General features: G+C 40.6%; 2 protein-coding genes across 4 annotated transcripts in view; both read right to left on the bottom strand.

The window, feature by feature from the left end:
- The window catches only part of clip1b (CAP-GLY domain containing linker protein 1b), a 32,708-nt gene extending 14,517 nt beyond the window's left edge, over window positions 1-18,191 (bottom strand). For 2 of the 3 annotated variants that reach the window (XM_034238912.1, XM_034238913.1), the window contains exons 1-15: window positions 18,056-18,191; window positions 12,862-13,044; window positions 8,210-8,590; window positions 7,999-8,129; window positions 6,801-6,925; window positions 6,510-6,711; window positions 5,849-6,046; window positions 5,194-5,297; window positions 5,005-5,065; window positions 4,006-4,110; window positions 3,022-3,177; window positions 2,684-2,779; window positions 1,893-1,950; window positions 1,721-1,806; window positions 182-256 (exon numbers count right to left, since the gene is read on the bottom strand). In XM_034238912.1, coding sequence (XP_034094803.1) covers window positions 182-256; window positions 1,721-1,806; window positions 1,893-1,950; window positions 2,684-2,779; window positions 3,022-3,177; window positions 4,006-4,110; window positions 5,005-5,065; window positions 5,194-5,297; window positions 5,849-6,046; window positions 6,510-6,711; window positions 6,801-6,925; window positions 7,999-8,129; window positions 8,210-8,590; window positions 12,862-12,970 — 1,887 coding nt within the window. In that variant the 5' untranslated portion in view covers window positions 12,971-13,044; window positions 18,056-18,191. The remainder of the gene's footprint in view (window positions 1-181; window positions 257-1,720; window positions 1,807-1,892; window positions 1,951-2,683; window positions 2,780-3,021; window positions 3,178-4,005; window positions 4,111-5,004; window positions 5,066-5,193; window positions 5,298-5,848; window positions 6,047-6,509; window positions 6,712-6,800; window positions 6,926-7,998; window positions 8,130-8,209; window positions 8,591-12,861; window positions 13,045-18,055) is intronic. The other variant, XM_034238914.1, reaches the window with a different exon arrangement.
- Window positions 18,192-18,630: 439 nt separating this feature from the next.
- On the bottom strand, window positions 18,631-20,645 carry LOC117561470 (hydroxycarboxylic acid receptor 3-like). The gene has a single exon (XM_034238909.1). It carries the CDS (start codon window positions 20,378-20,380, stop codon window positions 19,385-19,387), a length of 996 nt encoding a protein of 331 aa, XP_034094800.1. The 5' UTR covers window positions 20,381-20,645; the 3' UTR covers window positions 18,631-19,384.
- Between the last annotated feature and the right edge of the window lie 163 nt (window positions 20,646-20,808).

The raw sequence follows: 20,808 nt of genomic DNA, 5'->3' as shown, positions 1-20,808 counted from the left end.
GTCCTATATTGTAATAAACTACACATGTGCTGTGTGAGAGTGGAAATATTGACCAAAAAAAGGGAAAACTAATGAATAAAAATACAACTTATAAAATGAAAACACGGTGATTTCAGTGTCAGAAAGTATTCACAGTTTTCTGCTGTATCTGAATATTACTACACATATTTCTGATATTTACCTGTGCCTCCAGTGTCTTGTTTTCATCTGTTAGCTGCTCAAGTGCCAGCGCTGAACTCTCTGACTTTTTAGTAGCCTGGAAAACATACATATCAATCAGAAAAGCTTAAAATCAGAGAGTAACATCAGATTCTCTTTTTCCCAAGAATGTACAAAAGGCACAAAAATCTAAATCCCTTTCTAGTCAAAACGGATATTAGCACTTAAAAAATCTCTTAATAGACCGGAGAGATAAGAGGTCATTAAAATGCTGGCTAAAAAAGGAAGACTGCCCTCATCTGAGTCAGCCTGGAGCTCGTTCAGCTGTTTCTCTTTTTAAATCTATTAATAACGACTCCCAGGAAGCCAGAGCGAAGAGCTTTGACTTTAGGGAAAGACAACTAAACACTCTTATAACTGCAAACTATAATACCTGCTGATCTTTACTAACACTTGAATCAGTAAAAGACTCTGTTTTACCCTTTAATGTATGTACCTGCTAATACACTGCCCAACATGCGGATAGCCCATACTCAGTGTAATCAGTTTCATGGGGATTACACAAGAGAAAAAAGTACTTCCTTCATCATTGTTATTCCAAATAATTGTTTTCTTCACATGTCCTTTATATTACTCTGAACTCCTTTTCAGGCAGTGCCAAGACTGGTGCGTCGACTTATCAAGTCCAAATGGGAATGATGTAAGTAACGTGTGCATGTGTGTGTTAGTAATGTTCTAACAGCGTAAAAAGAGCTGCCTGTGGCCATATTCAGATTTAGAGTGGGAGAGCATCACTAAGAATGAATGAAAGCACACAAGGCACACTAAACAGGGATTATAAAAAGGAAAGCCCAAACTTCTTTTTTTTTAAATTGAGATATCACAAGTATTGTGTGGAGCTCTCTGGAGAACCAGAAGCAGAGTGAGCTATCTTGGTGAGAGTCAGCAAATGTCTACACTGATTCATCCTCTACATACGGCGCTATCTGACTGTTAGCTGCAGTGTGAGCTGTGACATTCAGGCTCTTTGTGTGTGAGCACAACAACAACAAGTTACATGAGGTCAAGATGTCACTCAGCACTGGTGTTTTTTAAGCATACTGTACCAGGATCTATGTACTTTACTAACATATTGTTAAAAGTCCTGCATTCAAACCCTTAACCAAGCAAAAGCATATGCATCTATTAAGCAAAATGTACTAAAAGTATAAAAAGGAAAAGTAGTCATTGTGCAGTCAAATGTTCCTCGTCAGTTTTGCATGATCATGAATTCAGTTTTTGTATTGATGTTACTGTTGCAACAATGTGTGTGTTGCACTTCACTGCAGTAGATGTTTAATGTTGTGCTAATGGTAACTCCTTTATATTGTTGGGTAGCATAATCTACAGGAATGTGTCATATTCTATAAGATCCACTTTTAAGGGGTCAAAATATATAGTGGGGTAAAAAGTAAAATACTTTCTTCTGAGAGGTAAAAGAAAAGCATGACGTTAATTTAAATGCAAATACTCATTTAATTGACAAGTTATTTTAAACCATTGACTACGAGTGTAAGCGTACCTTTGTCAGCTCTTTCTCTCCGCACTGACTCTTCTCTTTCAGCGTCTGGTGGTCTTTCTTTGACTGCTCCACACTCTGCTCCACGTCTGACAGAAAACAGAAGGACAGGATAACCTCTCACAACCGTCTTCACACAGAAAAAAGTCAGTTGTGACACATCTGATATGTTTACCTTGCATGATCTTCGCTGTCCTCTTGTTGTCCTCCTCTGCAGTTTCGAGCTTTTGTCTCTGAAACGGGGAAACATCAGCGTGATTACGAACTAATGGCGTACATAGTTACATTCTTGTACCTTGAGCTAATAATGACTTGGCCAAGAAAACATGCAATGTTTGTGGAGAAAATGCCTCTCTTAATGAGGCCAATTTCACGATGCCCACGGGCAAAACACCTCACGGAGCATGAATTAGACAAATAAGGCAAAACTATAGTTAGACACTGGACCCTCACAGATGTGCACTGATGAAGGAAATGTGTTTATATATACCAACACATGCACTTTTCTGTGAAATGTATGACATCATCAAATGCTTAAAGAAGTCCGAACAACATTTCTTTAGCACTTCTGTAACAGTTTATGATTAAATAGATTTTTTGATAAAGAAATACAACATAAACTATTTACAACTGATGACGGATTAATTATTTAAGCCATGTATACGTTAAAAAGGCTTGTCAAATGTAAATGCTAGAAATAACTATCTCTGAAATTCAATAACAGAACATTTTATATGTTATATAAATGTTCACGTCTTCTAAACAAATCAACGGACAAGGAAGTTGACTTTTAGCCTCAGAGATGCAGCCTTTCTTTGGACTCTGAGGAGGAATCAACAGGTCCATTTGCAATATACATTTCTGTATATTTAGCTCTACATCATTGGAAGACGAGCAGAGATGAACTTTTTCCTTCTACATCCTCTTCTTGTTTACATTAATATACAGATGTTCCTCCTTTCTCACCAGGCTGCTGAGCTGCTCTTCCAGTGAGCTCTTATCTTGCTGTGCACACTGAAGCTCTTTCTGTTTGCTCTCCACGTCCACACTCAGCTCGCTGATCTGTTGGGAACACACATTATATATCTAACAAACAGTATGCATTGATACATTTGAATACAGCCATACATTATTAATCATTACAGTAGCTTTAACAAACCAATATAAAATAGAACATATACATTAGGGGCTAAAAGGAGGGTTGTAAATAGGAATTACATCACTTCTTCCAGCGTTACGTAATGCAATTACCTATACACTGATGAATTATCAATTTTACAAGCGGAAAGCAACATGTAGCAAACCTTTTTCTCCTGAGACTGAGCCTTGAGGCTGCTGATCTGCTGCTGGGACAGAGACGCAGCGTCCTCCTTCTGCTGGGACGCCCTGAGCCTGAGCTGCAGGTCGGCCACCTCCCTCTCCAGCTCCATGATCCTGGAGCGCTCAGACACCGTGGCCACCTGCAGCAGGAGATGGAGAAAAGAAGACATGATGCAAAGAAGAGAAGTGCAGTAGTGTACAAAGATCTAGGTTGTTAAGCAAAATATCCAAATATGAGTTTAAACCTGATAATATCTGGGATTAAACTGTAAATTACTTAAAACTTAATAAAGTTTCTTATTTGTTCAATCAATTGGTCTTCTCGACATTATCACTTGTTTGTAGGACAATCAAAAACCAAAAGATATTTAATTTATAATTATAAATACACAGCAGCCAGCCGTACTGTTGCCCTTATTACTCACTACATTACCAATTGTGGATTAATCCGTCTCTACAAAAAGTCCTACAAAATTTCACAATTTCTTTATGTTTGTTTTATATAAACTACAGTAACCCGGAATTTGGCCTTTTTATTCTCTTACAAATAACACTATATATTAACGAGCCATTTTGTTTTACTTTACGGTAGGAAGCAATGGCTTTTGAGACGAGGGCAATCGACGAAGTAGAGAATTAAAAAAAGTCCTACAAGACAAACTAATTTTTCTCGTGGGCTTTGTTGATGAAGAAAAATGATGTTCGCCATCTTCGAAGTCCAGTCATTTCAAGGCCTTTTAAAAAAACGTGCATGAACCCATGCATAGTGTTTTTTCGAAGAAGTTAAAAGCCAATGTCCCATTGTCAGGGCTTATCGTGAACAAGGCAATGAGGTAAGCAGCTTGTGATCAATCTGAACATTTGCATACTGTTTGTCCTTCAATATTTTCTGTCATGGTTATTAAAACCCAGTGGAGGGAAAAGCACAGCACCCCGTCCTGCTGTGGGACGGGGACTGCCAGCATTACCCTGGTGTCCTCTAAATCCCTCTGGAGTTTTTCAGCTTTGGTCTTTTCAAAGAGCAGGCTCTGCTCGAGCTCCTTTATGTGGGCATGCTCCAGTCTGTTCTGCGTCTGTTAGTAAGAGAGAGCAGGAGGAGAAGGAGAACAAACACCAATGCAACACTGACATGCCAGCTCTGTGCCACAAACAGAAAGAAGACTTTAAAAGAGAAATGCCAGTAAGCAAGAAAGCACTGATGGTTTCCAGCATTACATCAGTCGGTTGTGAACAAAGGCAAAGATTGTTATTTGCTCATTCTGCTCTGAGTAATATCATGAGCCAATCATTTTAATCATCTCATTCTGACTCTGAGAGTTCTCACTTTATTGGCACTTGTATTCCTGTACTTGAAGGAGACTGCTTTAGTCCCTTATTTCCTCTGAAGAGTGAAGAAGATGCAGACAAGCGGGGAGATGAAAGCATGGAAAAAGACTGAAGAATAGGAACACAAAGAGAGCTTTCAAGAACATCCAAGTAGATGAAAAGATAAGGAGAGGATGGTCATGTAAGTGCAGCAGAGGGGTGAACAAACCTCAGAGGAAAGGCATGAATGAATAAATCAAAAAGAGCAGGAAGGAAGATGCGTCTTAACAAGAAAGCAAATGAAGGATTCAAAGATTTCAGGGAAAGGGAAAGTCTGAGACACATGATTGATGTAATCATCAGAAGAGGAATGCAAAGCAGCCGTTTAGCATTTTAAAGTCACTTAACTATGACTATAGCAGGTAAAAACCAGAGATCAGACTCAGGTGTTCATTAGAAACTTGTATACAGGAGAGCTCAACGTTGATATTCTATAGAACTAAGAGGAAGTGATAAAATGTCAATTAAACTTTCCATCTAGTTTGTCAATAATTCACACATGAATTTCAGGGGTATAACATCCGCCTGACAAGTGAGAGTCAGACAGCTGCAGTGAGTGAGAGATGTTTCATTGAGAAGCAGATTATATAACCAAAACGTACCTCCAGGTCTCCTTTGGTGATGCAGGCCTCCTCCACGCTGAACTGCAGATCTTCCACTTTTCTGTTAAACAGGGACAGCCATAACATTTCGTCCAACTGTTCATACTGTATTATACAGTGATACATCAAAAACAATGGCTTTAATCCTATCCATAAACAGAATCCCATGCAGCTACAGGTCAGACTCACCTCTTCTCCTCCTCCAGCTGGTTGAGCAGCTCCACTTTGTCTCTGTCTGCTGCCTCCACCAGTGATCGCAGCTGATCCAACTTGTCCTCCATCTCCATTGCATACTGTAAACACACAGAATGGCCAGCAGCATGAGCAGACTTGGTGAATGCACACTAAATTAACAGTTCACGTTGGCCATGGCAATCGCTGAAAAATGTAGCTCCGTTCACAAATGTAAATATTGCAATGTCTCGCACCATTATTGATCTGTAAAATGTGCTCTTTCAACATTCCATTAGTGTTAAAAGATTATTGTAATGTATTTGTTATATATATAGTTTAATGAATAATGTAACCTCTAACTAGGGACCATGGCTCAATAATGCCCAAAAACGTGCATTAAATAATTATTGCATAAGTCCTAGTGTATAGATTTTATTTCTAGTTTGTCCTTTGCATTGACATTACATTTTTAATAATGTTACAAATAATTAACTTAGTTGTATCAAGATATCAGTTGTGGTAACAGTAGGAGTAGTAACAACCCATAAAAAAGCTGGATTTTATTTCCCGAAGACACGAAGCAATATTAGTATTAGTAATTAGTATTAGTATTTACTAGTATTAGTATCTGTTTGACTGCAGATAACCTTCATGTGTTAATATTTCTGACCTGATCCCGTCCTTTCCTCAGCTGAACCATCTCCTGCTGCACTTCTCCTGCATGGCTCGTGGCCTTCGCAACCTCAAATCTCTCCATGTCTCTCTCCGCCAGCAGCTGTTCGATGTGCTGCTGCTTCTCCTTCAGGGCCTCCTGCAGCGCTGTAGTGCCGGAGATCTTACGAGCATACCGAGCAGATGTCTCTGTCAGCTGAAGGGACAAAGATTTTTTTTTAAATGTTGTATGTTATCTGTTAAAAGAAAACTGTGTCACAGGTCTAGGAGGTAGCTAATCATAAAATAACCCAATAGGTTTAAGTTCCAAAAAACTAAAACTAAAATCTGATTTAAGCATTAGTTATTTTCCATTTTCAGTCACACTTCAGATAATTTACTAATGAGAATACCAAACAAGTACATTTGTTGAAATACACTGACAACAAAACACAATAAAACCCTTACTCGTAGAAATTAGGTTTATTTCAAATGTGTTGCATACATAGGCAAAACTAAGCAAGTTAGCAGTACACTGGTAAAGTTATACAAAGGTTTTGACGATGAGTTTGCTACCTATGCATACATAACTTTGACTCACAGTATGGTTTTGGGATGTGTTGCATGAACACAGTCCACATAAACCCCTGTAGTGTGGACTAACTACAGAGTGGTCTTACCAGTCCTGCTCTGCTGGGCTTGCCGCTGATGGAGGAGGTGGCGGAGCTGAGCGAGCTGATGGAGGAGGCGCTCGGGCTTCTCTTCAGGGCGGACTTCCTCCGTGAGCTCTTAGCCTTGGTGGGTGTGGTGCACGGGAAGCCGATACGCATTACCTTGTGGGTCGGAGCAAACAGGCCATACCTGGGCATGCACTGAAAATACCTGAGAGGAAAGCAAGAAAAATACATATTTTCTTCACAGGTTACTTATGATTGTGTGAAGACATATCTTATACATGTGTCATTTATCACCTGGTCCCTGCTACCGCTCCATCATTCTTGCCTAGTGGTTCATCTAGTTCCACTCCACACCACGCTCCTTTGGCAAAGTCTGTCTCCCCGAGAAACTTCACAACTCCTGCCTTGTTACCACCAACCTACAAAAAAAACAAAAACTATGATTTGCAGTGCTTTCTTAATTTACTAGTTTTATTTCAAATGAATTCCTAAAAATAATTCACCAATCTTAAAAGGTTAAAAGTTGTTAAACTCCTCTAAGGTTACATTTGGGACAGTTTGTAGTAAGCATATATTATCTTATGAAGAAAGCCCTCAGGATTATCAAAGACCCCCACCACCCCAGCCACAAACTGTTCTGTCTGCTGCCGTCTGGCAGGCGGGACCGCAGCATCAGGACTAAAACCACCAGACTCAGGGATAGTTTCATCCCACAGGCCATAAGACTATTAAACACCTGAACTAGAACATCCAAAACATTCACCTGTTTGCAACTCACAAATGATGTATCACTTATATATACTCTTATGGCACTACTTATATTCTATTTTATTGTATTTACTTGCACTATTTTATCTGTTTTATTGTGTTGCACTGTTGGAGGAGCCTAGGATCTAAGATTTTCATCAACATAACTACACTGTAGCTATGTACGAATGACAATAAAAGCCTTGAATCTAATACTTGGAGAACAATAGAAAATGCATGCAAAATTAAGATGTCGGCATCTCCATAATGTAAATTCTGTCTTTAAACTGTGTGTTCATGTCTAATGTAGCACGTAAAAAATACACTTACATGTTTGAAAGACTACATTCACCCGCGAAGTACAACTCTCATGTCATGGTCATGGTCTGAGAATTGCGACTTCAAGAGATTTTTCAGCATCATGTACAATTATTTCCTCCCCATTTCTTTCACAACATAGTTCTTATCTTCTACTAACACTGCTTACATATTTGTCTGCTGATGTCCAAGAGAAAGACTTGAAGCTCTGCATAGTTAATACTTTTATTTTTGGGGATTTGTGACTGAAACTTTGCCCAGAAATGGAGCAGAACAGGTGACCTTATATGGGAAATGGCTCTGTTTATCATCAAAACTTTGATTCACTGAAAACAGTTCTCTCATGAAGTCCTTTGTTGGCAGTAAATGACTGTAGGAAAATATGAATATCAATCTTGAGTATTTTAGTGTATACTGTGTTTCTTACCAGCACGCGGTCCCCGAGCCTCAGCTCCCTCCTCTTCTTCATGGATTCTGTGTCTGAGACGTTAGACACTGTATCGCTGCATGTGAGCATTCGGTTAAGTGCTGCACTCGTCTTAATGCCGGTGCCCTGAACTGTACACAGAAACAGACCAACTTTACCCCCCTGAATAAGATACACAGTCAGTATTCACTGAGAATATGCTGCATGTTACCAGTTGAGGTAGTGGCAGCAGGTGTGGACTCGCTGGTTGCGGGGGCTCCTGGAGCTGGACTCTGCTGCCCCCCGTTTAACTCCTTCACTGGCAGAGCAGTCTTTGACAGCTTGGAAGGCCGTGTGAATATCCCCTTCTCGTCTTCACACTGAAAGTACCGGACCCCTGCCACGGAGCCGTCGTTCTTCCCGATAGGCTCGTCCAGCACAATCCCCGCCCACTGCCCGGGAGCAAACTGCGTGCCCCCGATGAACTGCACGTAACCGGACTTGTCTCCGTTGACCCAGACCCTCTCTCCCACCTCGAAGTCCACACTTCCATCCTGGGTCGGGGAGGTCCCACTGCCCGGGGGCTTCTCTGGAGGGACTGGCTTTGCAGTACCTACAATCACAATTATACCCAATATATTCACCGCTTTTGATATAAATCCTATAATTTCATTAAGATCAAATTAATAATAGTTGATCTGAAACCTGTGATATATGTTCAGTATCTCACTAAAATCGATATGGCGACTGTAATTGTATATTTGTGCAGCAAACCTTTGGTACATACTGTTATTATAATTTTCCCAATTAATTTGAGCTGGGTGTCACAGCTCCCCTGAGCTGATTGCAGGTTATTCAGATCACCTGTTGGCTCCTAATTAAGAATTAAGAGCAGCTTGGTGCTTTTCCCCTCTTGGCCAATCAGGGTGAAGCAACAACCTTTTGTAAGGGCTCAAGAGAGGGGGGGGAACTGTACGACTTATTTTAGTGAAATTGTCAAACAGACTATAACAGACTAACAGACTATTTCTATACATAATGCTAAAATATTTGCTAATCATTTCTGCTCTTGTGAAGACTCTAGAGCAGTGTTTCTCAAACTTTTTCATACCAAGGACCACTTAACCAATAAAAAACCACTCGCGGACCACCTAACTCCACAAATATCCAAAAACACAGTTTTTCTAGAACAGATTACAAATCGCCTGAAAATGGTACAGACAAGTGGCAACATGTTTGATGAAGGTGTTGCACTGGGATATATCATGCAATTGAAAGTGAAACTTAAGCTCGCTCCATTGCGGAGATATTCCCACGAGAGTGCGGAAAACTTAAAAGGGAACCTATCATGCAAAATGCACTCTTGTACATCTTTTATACATGAATATGTGTCCCCGGTGTGTCAGGGAACTCACCAAGTGTCAGAAAATACAACCCTCTCCCTTTTCCTCCATACCCAAATCTCTAAAAAAAAGGGGCTGTAACGGATCTGATACAGACTGATCCAGATTTGAATTATTTTCTACGTCACAAAAGGGGTGCTCCGCTTAGTGGTCAATTCTCCACCTATCAGGGGAATGAGAGGTTGGGCCACGGCCGACCATTGCCGCTCGAAAGCGCTGGAGACGCTGTAGTACATATGCCAGGCCTGTAAGTGGCGCTGTCGTCTGCCACAAAAGCAGCGAAGAAGACTTCCCGCGCATGGTTGCCCTTCTGTTTATTCTCCGCTGTGGCTCTTTTTCTCCCTCCCCGAGGCAAGCGTTTGCGCCTCCTGCTTTAAAAACAAATGAATAATGACTCTATATAATCATATGTAAGGGATAATGTGCAGCGACGTGGTCATTATGGGGAAAAGAACACCGACAGGCTAATCAGGAGCCCGACGCGAAGCAGAGGGATCTAGATCGGCATGAAGGTGTTATTTTCCCCATAATGACCGCGTTGCTGCACATTATCCCGCTTATTACATGGCCACATTCTCAACAAAGTAACGATACGACACCCAATATTAATTGAAATGATTTTATGGATTTAGAAAATGATTTTATTGATTAAAAAACAATTGTTGTTTGTATTGATTTCAATTGACATGCATCCGCTAAGAAAAAGAGTCCGTTGTTACCGTTTGAACTAATGGTAGCAACGGCAGGAACTGCTTCGATAGCGTTTTTGAGGAGCTTTTTGATTACAGATTTGAAAACATCGTTGCTTGCTTTAAAAGTAGCACAATTCATTATGTCAAACCTTGGAAAGTGGTCCGCGGACCACACTTTTAGAAGCACTGCTCTAGACTCTATTAGAACTTGGTTACTTCTGTCATTAGAAAGCGTTTTGTTTTGTACCCAACTTAAAAAACCCACACATTGTGTGACAAAGTAACGGAGCGTCCACACTACAGCTTCAAAAAAAGCCACACTTTTACAAATGCATCAGCATTTAATTCGACCTCAGATAAATAGTGACAAATTGAATTGTTATTAAAGAGCACAGAGTAAGTAAACAAGATACAAACATTTGAAATGCAAAACTCCAATATCCTGGGTGTTACACATATACTGTTAAAGTTACAGTACTGATGATTAATAGAATAGAACTAGAGAATGCAATTCCTGAAGAAATTGCTAGTGGGAATGCTTTATGCTGAAAAGCTGACGCTAAACTGCTATGCTGAAATGTAATGTGTAAGAAGAAAGTGAAGAATTTAGATTGAAATGATACATGAACACTGGGGGCTTGAATGTGTGATGAGAGAAGAAAAGAAAGTAAGAAGGCTTGGAAAAGCAGCAGAATATTTGAACTGCAAACTTTTTAACTAACTTGATGGCGAATGATCTGTCGCCATGCCAACGGCATTTGATGACATAATACGCTTAGATGCGTTGATGGCTGCATCGTTACCAAACCTATGAAGTTTTGGGCTGTTTGGAGCATTTTCACTGAAGTTATGAGAACACCGTGTTTCATGGTGAGCATTGTGTTGCCATGGCAACGGCAATTGAAGAAATCTCAAAACCGACCTGTAGATGTCTTCACGACGGGACTGTTAGCACACATGTGAAGTTTGAGCACTTTTTGAACATTTTCATAGGAGTTATAGCCACATCCTCTTTTATGGCGAGGGATGCGTTTCCATGGAAACGGCATATGATAACACCCCATAATTGACGTAGAGGTGCTGAGGGCTGGACCGTTAACCATTATCTGAAGTATGGCGCTGTTTTTGACCCTTTTCATAGGTGTTACGACAACATCATGTTTTATGGTGAGGGATGCGTTTCCATGGAAACGGCATATGGTGAGATGTCAGATTTGACGTAGAGCTGTTGAGGCATGGAGAGGTGATATACAGGTGAAGATTGTGGGACGACCGGACCGTGTCCATTGGAGCTACAGCGACATCGTGTTTTATGGCAACAGCCTATGGTGAGATCTCAGATTTGGCGTAAAGCTGTTGAGGCACGGACCGGTGATATACAAGTGAAGTTTGAGGGACGATCGGACTGTGTCCATTGGAGTTACAGCGACATCATGTTTTATGGCGAGGGATGCGTTTCCATGGAAAAGACATAGAAGACACCCCATAATTGATGTAGAGCTGTTGAGGGCAGGACCATTAACCATTATCTGAAGTCTGCTGCTGTTTTATGGCGAGGGATGCGTTGCCATAGTAACACCACATTACGTAACATCAGATTTGATGTAGAGCTGTGTTAACCATAATCTGAAATCTGCTGCTCTGAGCATGTCAGAGAAATGACATCATCGTGTTCCATGACAGAGGTGTTTATATTTCAGCTAACGATGTGTCCAGAGATCAAAGGTTTCCATGGTGATGTGCAGTAATCAGTGAGAGGAGAGCATTTTCATTGTTCTGAATGAGATAAACCTCTTACATGTGAACGTTTTGTTGAAGAACCGTAACAGATATCGGTAACATTTCAAAGCGTGAAGCATGTCAAGGAACTTGAGCATCTGAAGTGTACTTTTTGTGTACTTTCGGGTTAATAATGTGGCCTTTTTGGCAGATTAACTAAAGGTGTGCGGCTGCTGTGGTGGGGAAAGATAAGGCTGAATTTACAATGGGGTTTAATGGAGACATGTTGAACGTTTTTGTCCCTTCATGCCATCAAGAGGCATTTTGTTTAATTATTTTGCTTAATGTTTTCCTACGTTTGTCATGAAAAATCATGTCTCAGGAATGTAGGGTTTGGGAATTATGGCAGGTGTAAAAGAAAATATGAAGGCAAAATGTAATCAGTCCTCTAGCAGAAAAGGCGCAAAATAACCCGGCGGAATAATAAAGACTTTTGTGCGTCGAATAACAGATAGTGGGAATGCTGTATCAGCATTCCCACTAAATAAAATAGAATAGAATCGGAGGGATGAAACCCTCTTTAATTGTCACACATACATGCCCACAGCACACAGTGAAATTTGACCTCTGCATTTAACCCATCCTAGTAATAACACGCTCAAACTTTTTCTTTACATAAATATTTGTAAAACATGACAATTGAAATGAGTAAAGAGTGTTCATTTGAATCACTACTTCTAATCCCTGTTAGTGTTTCCCCCTTGGCACATGAAGCAAACAATGAAACAGTGCAGTTGCTCGGTGATTAAAGGATGGACTCTGTAATCAGATTGGCCCCCTGCTGAGGTTTTGTTCTGCCTAAATGGTGAATCAGAGCAAACAGCACAACAAACCATCCCGTTTATAAAGCTGCAAGATATTCCCTTTGCAATAGGGTCATACTTAGTTGTTTTAAATAATAGTGTTCTTGTCTTATTCAGTTCTGTTGCATGAATGTACTAAAATACATCATCCACAAATACTACCTCTGAGATTTTATAAAGTTCATGAGTATTTTAAAATGATCTTACCCGAGGAAGGAGAGGTCTTTGTGGGCACCCCAGATGGACGGACTATTTTGCTGGGGGGTTTGAGCCCGCTGACCTTGCCCTGAGTACTCATGGCTCCTGGTTTGTCCATTGTGTGGGGTGTGGCCTGGTCAAGGTGGAGGCCTTCCCCACCACCCCATAAAGTCCCAATGTGATAGAAGAGAACTAGGGAAAAAGCCATAAATCAAATCAGAAACAGAGGCCATTTCATGTTTTATTTTACAAGTCCTTTATTGTAGCTGACCATCTGCAGAGACGTGAAACTCATCACAGTGGATATTGACTCAGCTTAATTTAGTCATACCTTATTGGAATTGTAAGCAGAAACTCAAATACATAAACCCGGTAAACATTAACGCTTTACAGATCCATGTTTCTATTTATTTTCACTATGCTCACTGTACATCTTGCACTAAAACACCAAGGCAAATCCTTGTATATAAAAGGCCACTTAGCAAAAAACCCTAACCAGTACATTTAAGGCACTTTTACTTCAAATTAAAAATGTAAAGACTAAAAATGATTCACCTATCAAAATAAATATGTTTTTCTGTAGACCTACCCAATTAATAAAACTATTTTTTGATTCCATGCACACCACCTATAACTAAAACAGTAATACTCAGTTAACAAAAGCGGACACAAATTTAAAACAAGCAGTGAGAGCTGCTACACCACTCATCAAGGCCTGTGAACATTAAACTGTTATAATGTCACCCTCAAGAATTCAGTGCTTCTCAAACTTTTTTTAGTAATGTACCCCCTTTGAAACATTTTCTCAGCCAAGTACCCCCTGACCGACCCCGAACATTTTTGATAGAAAAAGCCTATATAAATAATTACAATATAGTGATGTTCCATCAGTGTGTGATTTATTAACTCCTTCATCCATGAATTACAACAAACAAAGAACATAACCACATTTTTTAAAAACAGATTTTTAAGTAATAATTAAATGTTTAACGAACCAATGAACAAAATGTTATATTATGCAAAAACTATAAAATACAATACACAAATATTATAATAAAATGTGGTGCCTGATGTGCTACCATCCAAAACCCCATGCATAAACAACAGCATTAAATAATCAGTCACAATGCATGAAAGGGTTAAAAACAAAACATTGTAACACAAATGTGCAATTACAAAAAAACTACGTAATAGCACTGCAATAACACTATTAATGAGTTGTAGGTGCATTCAACTGCATTTTAAAATAGAACATACAATTTAGTGTCAAAACATTGGCAAAAAAACCAAACAATTGTAATAATAAATAAATTATAAATTGCAATAACACTAACAAGTAATAATAAGAGCACTCAATTTAGTGTGAAACGTGTGCTTGTCCTTCACTGAGGATCTTGGTCATCCTTGGTGGCAGAGAGGACACAGCAGTGATCAGACTATTTTCCAGGCCCAGTCTGTTCCTCTGCTTTGTTTTGATGAGAGTCATTGCAGAGAAGGAGGCTTCACACAAATATGTTGATCCAAAGGGCAGTAGCTGCTCCAAAGCTGTGTTTCCCAGCTCAGGATGCTCCTTTTTCACACACACCCAAAACTGCGTGAGAGTGGAGTTCTCAAATGTCATCTTTAGGCCACGGTCAGATGACACATCCAAGAGTTTTTCCTGGTGACAGAGAGGAAGCTTTTCTCTGTTTGCTTCTGACAGAAGAAATGGGTTTCTTACCCAATCAAGCTGTGCAGGTTTCTCCTCCATGTCAGGAAAGTACGACTTGAAACTAACTATCAGGTTGGCCAAGTGTTCCTCTATAATGGACTTAACTGGAGCGCTCTGCACATCCTCACTGGAGAGGAAAGCATCTACCTGAGGAAAGCTGGTGCACATGCCCGTTTCCACAACTCTGCTTTCTTTACGAAACCACCCACCTTGTCATACAGGTTCAGAATGTTGGTGTTCTTGCCCTGCATGCACAGATTCAGCTCATTCAATTTGCTGAATATGTCTGCCAGATAGCAAAGCTTTGCAAGCCGATCTGTGTCCTCAAACAGTGTGGCATAAGGAGATCCTTGCTCTGACAGAAAGGTGTGCACCTCCGATCGTAGCTCCAACAGCCTGCTCAGTATCCTCCTTCGAGAGAGCCAGCGCACTTCTGTGTGTAGCAGTAGTTGGGTGTGTTCAGCTCCCATGTCCTTGCAAAGGCGGTGAAACAGACGCGCATTGAGTGGCCTTGACTTTATGAAGTTAATCACTTTGATGCTGTTGTTCAAAACGTCATGCAACACAGGACTCAGCTTTTTGGCCGCCAATGCTTCCCTGTGTATGACAGTGATTCCACTGCACTTCTGGATTTGTATCCCTAATACGTGCCATGAGCCCTTTAAATCGGCCCGTCATTGAGGCAGCTCCGTCAGTACAGACACTCATGCAGTTTCTCCAGTCCAGCTCGTTTTCAATAAAGAAATCATTCAAAACATTACACATTTCCTCCCCCGTTGTTTTCCCCTCTAAGGTCTTGCAGAAAAGCACATTTTCATAAATGTCGTCAGTATCCACGTATCTCACGAAAGCAATAAGCTGAGCCTTACCGCTGACATCGGTCGATTCATCAAGCTGGAGTGAAAATGCTTCGCCAAGTTTTCCCACAACTTGTTCAACAATATCTGCTCCCATTCGTTCTATTCTGCGTGAAACTGTGTCATTAGAAAGAGGCACCGTTTTTAACTTCTCCGCGGCACTTCTGTCCAGCATCGTCTCAGCCAAAACAACAGCAGCTGGGAGTAACAGGTCCTCAGCGATCGTGAACGGCTTTTTGGCTTTAGCGATGAGCAGTGATATCGCATACGATGCCTCCAGTGCTTTGGCTGATGTTGTGGAAGCTTTTCGCATAATCTCTTGGGAGGATCTATACTCAGCAAGTTTTCTTTTGAAAAACTCCGGTGGTTTACCAACGTGACACAGGTGTTTGGTGCTGAGATGTCTCTGGAGGTGCGCTGGTTTCATTGAGCTGTTGGCTAGTTTTTCCCCACAGAAAAAACACAATGCCTGGGGCGGGTTGCCGTTTGTGGACGTGAATCCCGTCAAAGCATACGCCTCCTGATATTGACGGCATTTTGACTCAATTTTGGCTTTCTTTATTTCTCCGTTGTCCACGTTCCCTGCCGTAGTATTGCTACGTTTTAACCACGATTCCATTGGAATGTCTATTTGTTATAATATACTATTGCAATATATATACTATATGCTTTCCGCTCGGCGTGGTTCCGGGCTAGAGCCTGATTTAGCTCTGGTTCTTCCTTTTTCCACCGCAGCGGAACCGGCTCTAAGTACCGAAAACCGGTTCTAGCTGGCCCCATTCGGCTGCCCGGCAAGTACCAATACTTCACACTTACCTCGGAGGGGGGCGAGATTAACCTGAGCAATAACAGTTAATGGCGAGTACGGCAAATACAAGTTGTACCCAGCATAAGCAAAAAAGCATTTTTTTTATAAACCTTTTTTATTGTTTTCTCTCACGTACCCCCTGCAGTACCCCCACGTACCCCTAGGGGTCTGCGTACCCCCATTTGAGAACCACTGCTCTAGACTACTTCCCAACGTATTTCACAACCCACTGTTTATATGCAGGCTATTTATTATCAACCAAATGAAATGCTAACCTGACCACGTGTCATGAGTAGTTTCACTCTGTGACGTCTCTACTCTAAACGCCAAAATATAAATTACTTTGCATATATGGCATTTATTAAATAAAGTGATGCGGATTTCCCTCCTCTCCGAAGTAAAACATTCCTCTTTCTTTGCACATCTTGTCCCGTAGGTGTTGGGCTGCTGCCTGACCACGCTGCCATTTTATTCATAAATCAGATGATTCACTCTGGACCAACACGGTCAAGGCAGATATTATGTGTCACACAGATGAGGCTGTTTAACTGTAGGGAATCTATCTTCATGCTTCCACTGCAGACAGTAGTTCATTCAAGCTACAAGACTTGCTTTTTACTCAGCCCTTAGAAATACTGGTCAAACAAACCATTATGGATATAAAACATCCTGCAAAACAGCAACCATCAGAATAAAGAGAACCCTTTCTCATACATGGCCACAAACCCAAAAAAACCTTGGACCTTTCAAGACCTGTGAACCAGAGTAGCTGAGTTCAACTTTTCTTCCCATTGTGGACTCAGATCTCTACCAAAAATGTAGTTTTTATATTTATTTAAGGATACTTATCAAAGTGTATTAGTATGGGTGTTTATACAACCATGTATTTGTTTTAGTTGGACATTAGTCTGCCTTAAAAGCTAACATTTAAGCAATGACTACTTTAACTTTCTATACTGCTATTTAATCTCGCTTTTAAAGCTTTGAATGCAGGACCTTTAAATGCGGTTGAGTATTTTCAGTGTTGTATTAGTACTTTAACTCACTTAAAATTACTAGTGTAAATTATATGGATTCCTCCACCACTGACAATGTTGCAGGTGCTGAAATCTATTATGTAGGCTAGCAGCATGTTTTATTTGTACTGACTCAACTTGTCATATTGCATATTGTCGGCACTTAACAGTAAAAGTGTGTGTTTAAAGTTAATCCCATGCAGTGAGTGAGCAGGTAACACAAGCCTTGTCTGTGTAACATTACCTCACTGCTCTCTCCGCCCAGCCAGACCAAAACAACAAGCCCACCTACAGCTGTCAAATCTCATCCTGTGTCTGGGATCATCTCAGCACTACTACTCCTTTGTCTTTATCCTAACAGAATCAGATATCAACCATGCATGTACAAATCCCTGCTGATGCATTGTTACATGGCAAACAGATAATGAGACTGGCCCTTGTTGTGTATGTCTGGGATGGGCTCAATATACTTGCTGCATCTCTTGAGCTTGCAACTTAGGTAGGTGTGGACACTTTTTCTAAACACCCTACGCATTTAATTTCAAAATGACAGGTTACTTTAACCACACATATCATACAAGAGATAGTCCCAGTGCGTAAACGAATTACTTATTTATGTTATTTTGTGTCCCACGTTGAAGCGTTGGTCCCTGCTGGAATGCGCTCCTAACTGCCAATGCTAGCTAGCTACAGATTAGCATAAACATATTAACTTAACTGTGCTTAACGTAAACACTAACGCCCTAAAAGATGGAATATTAAAGCTAAATAAAAGCAGACAGGTGTGTAAAAAGTCGCCGTGAAAGCTTACTTGTTCTCGGCCGGTGAATTGAGCCTCGGTAAAATATGTCGTGGGAAGGTGCAGCGTATCTTTACACCGTTACATGTTTTTCCAGCGTCTCTGCCCAGCCCCAGCCTGACGTCACCACCTTGGGAACCAAAACTCAAGCTGCCTTCAAGGACCGGACCGTAAACTCAACCATTTGAGAACCGAATTTTATAACACGATTTTATGACTGAGAAAACAAACAATCAAGAAAGGAGAATGGCACAAGCGGTATATTTGACTTGTGTTGGTTATTCTAAGTAATATTTATTTAAAGAAAAAGAAAATGGGACAGGATCCAAAGGCTAGAAATGTGCAAAATATATACGCACAGAATGACAGAAGACCACTGAAGCCATCATAAAATGTAATCATAAATGTATTTCATTAGCCGATTCATATTTTGTAAAAATAATCTGAATCTGCAGAATATGTACGGGAGTGAAACAGCACAATTAATCAAGTACTATACTTAAATACAAGTTTATGGTAATTGTATTTTACTTGAGTATTTCCATTTCCTAATTATTTAATTATATTTATAATTTGTATTCCACTACCTTTATTTGTTACTTTGAGTTACATTGCTGAACTAGATTCACAAGACAAAACAACAATAAAACTTGTATGCATTATTTTGTATAAATAGCGTACTATTGGAGAAATTCACAAGCTACCAAGCGGTATATGTATATGTTAAAAAGCAGCCCATTAATATGAATAATTAAAATAAATATTATAGACATATTTCTGAAATGGTCCCTTCTGTATAAGTAGTACTTTTCAATTTTGTCCAAACAGATTAAAAACCTTTGAGAACATGACTTTTACTTGTAACAGGGAATTCCTACAATTTGGTATCACCACTTTTACTTTCATCCAAACTTCCCTCTGGCTGTATATAACTGATTTGTATTGCAAATATTACTTTATTGTGCGGCTAATAATCAGTGTCATGCAGTTGACATTATAAAGTATTATATGAACTACCTTACCAAGAAAATGTGCATACACATATATCCATATTTACAAGAATTAGCATGGCATATTTGACTAGATCACATTAAATGTTGTTGTTTTCTTAATCGCTCATGATTCATTTTATTAATACATACTTTTGAGGATTTTTGGTAACCCTATACCAACAGCATTAAGACTTATATTAGATTTTTTGTTTGGGCAATTATGTTTTTCACAACCACAGCAAAACCTCATCTCTACATGTAATTCTATCAGTAGGCAGGAATCTAACATGCATTTTGCATTAATTAGACTTCCCCTGCTATGTGAGCAGGGAAAACAAACACACCGGCTTTAAATCCTTCTATTATCAACAGTGGAAACGTCGTTCTGAGTTGAATCCGTCTGATCTTTGTCTTCCTCCTTCCTTCGCAGCAGTTTATTCAGGAGCTTATCGAAGGCGCCACTGAAGGCAGGGCTCGAGAAATAATACACCACAGGGTTGAGGACGCTGTTGAAGTATGTGAAACACACCGATGTGTAAAATGCCAGGTTGGCCTCTTCAAAGTATTTGCATTCATTGTGCCATGCCTTGAGGATCCAGACGGCAATGCGTGATATGGTGCTGGGAAAGAAGCAGATAATAAAAATCAAGGCGACAGCCAAGATAAACTGAACGGCTCGTTTGATTTTCCCCGTCTTGTCCATAGTCCTGGCTCTTAACTGCCACGTAATTCTGACGGAGCAGAAAGCGACGATTATAGTGGGCAGGAAGAACTGGGAGACGTAGAAAGTGTTGTGCCAAGTGGAGAGGGGACTGAAGCCCATGCAGATGTTGAAACTCTCACACTGAGTATGGTTTCCATTGTAGAAGAAGTGCTCATTCGCAAGAAGATACCCAGTAGCAAGAAAAATCAGAGCCCAGAGAGCGAGGGAGACCCAGAGAGCGTAGCCGAGACCCATCCGGTTGATCCGGTTCATTGGGTGGACAATATTGAAGTAACGGTCAACAGCTACAGCGGTGAGGAAGAAGATCCCTGCCGCACGGTTGGCTGCCAGCAGAAAGAGCAGGATGCGACACATGACATCGCCGTACAGCCAGTTCTTTCCACGCCTGTAGTAGTCAGCTCTGAAAGGCAGGCAGAACAGCACGATGGAGTCGGCAACAGCCAGGTGAGTCAGGTACACAGAGTTGGGCTTCCATGTGTCCATGTGAAAGATGAACATCCACAGTGCGACGACGTTCCCCATCAGCCCAAACATGAACTCCATAATCAGTATTGGTGGCAAAACCTGGTCCAGGATGGGCGATTCGAAGGCGCAGCAGTCGGCTGGAGGAGTGAGATTCATCTTTAAGAGTGAAGCTCAACACTGACCAGCAGCTATAAACTGTTCTACAGTGTCAACACAGATATGCTGTACCAGGTGACTTCTTTGGTAGGGAATTATGTTTGCGCACATTCAAATGATTCTCGGACCAAGATGCTAATTCACAAGTGGAGCAAACAACTGTGCACTATGTGTTATCTCCGGGGAAGTGGTATTGACCCAGAGGAGCTTGGAAACAACTGTAAATGTTATCCGTCTGGGGAGCGTGGCTTCATTATGAAACTATTATGTAGGGGAGAAGGCTTCCTCATGGGGAGGCTGTAGGATGCGTACAAAACAATTAACCTGGGGGCATTTAAGTGACTCGGATAAAAGCAGGTGAACCATAAAATCCTTTTTTAATGTTTTTTTAAAAATAGAAACATACCCATTGAAAATAAAGAAGAGTG

This window comes from Gymnodraco acuticeps, unplaced genomic scaffold (genome assembly GCF_902827175.1).
Source record: "Gymnodraco acuticeps unplaced genomic scaffold, fGymAcu1.1, whole genome shotgun sequence".
NCBI classification, from domain to species: domain Eukaryota; kingdom Metazoa; phylum Chordata; class Actinopteri; order Perciformes; family Bathydraconidae; genus Gymnodraco; species Gymnodraco acuticeps.
Note: the sequence above shows the minus strand (reverse complement) of the source record. Positions and strands in the feature narration are given on the sequence as shown.

What these genes read in the sequence shown, in the direction of transcription:
- LOC117561470 (XM_034238909.1), bottom strand. Translation starts at nt 20,380, where the DNA reads ATGAATCTCACTCCTCCAGCCGACTGCTGCGCCTTCGAATCGCCCATC.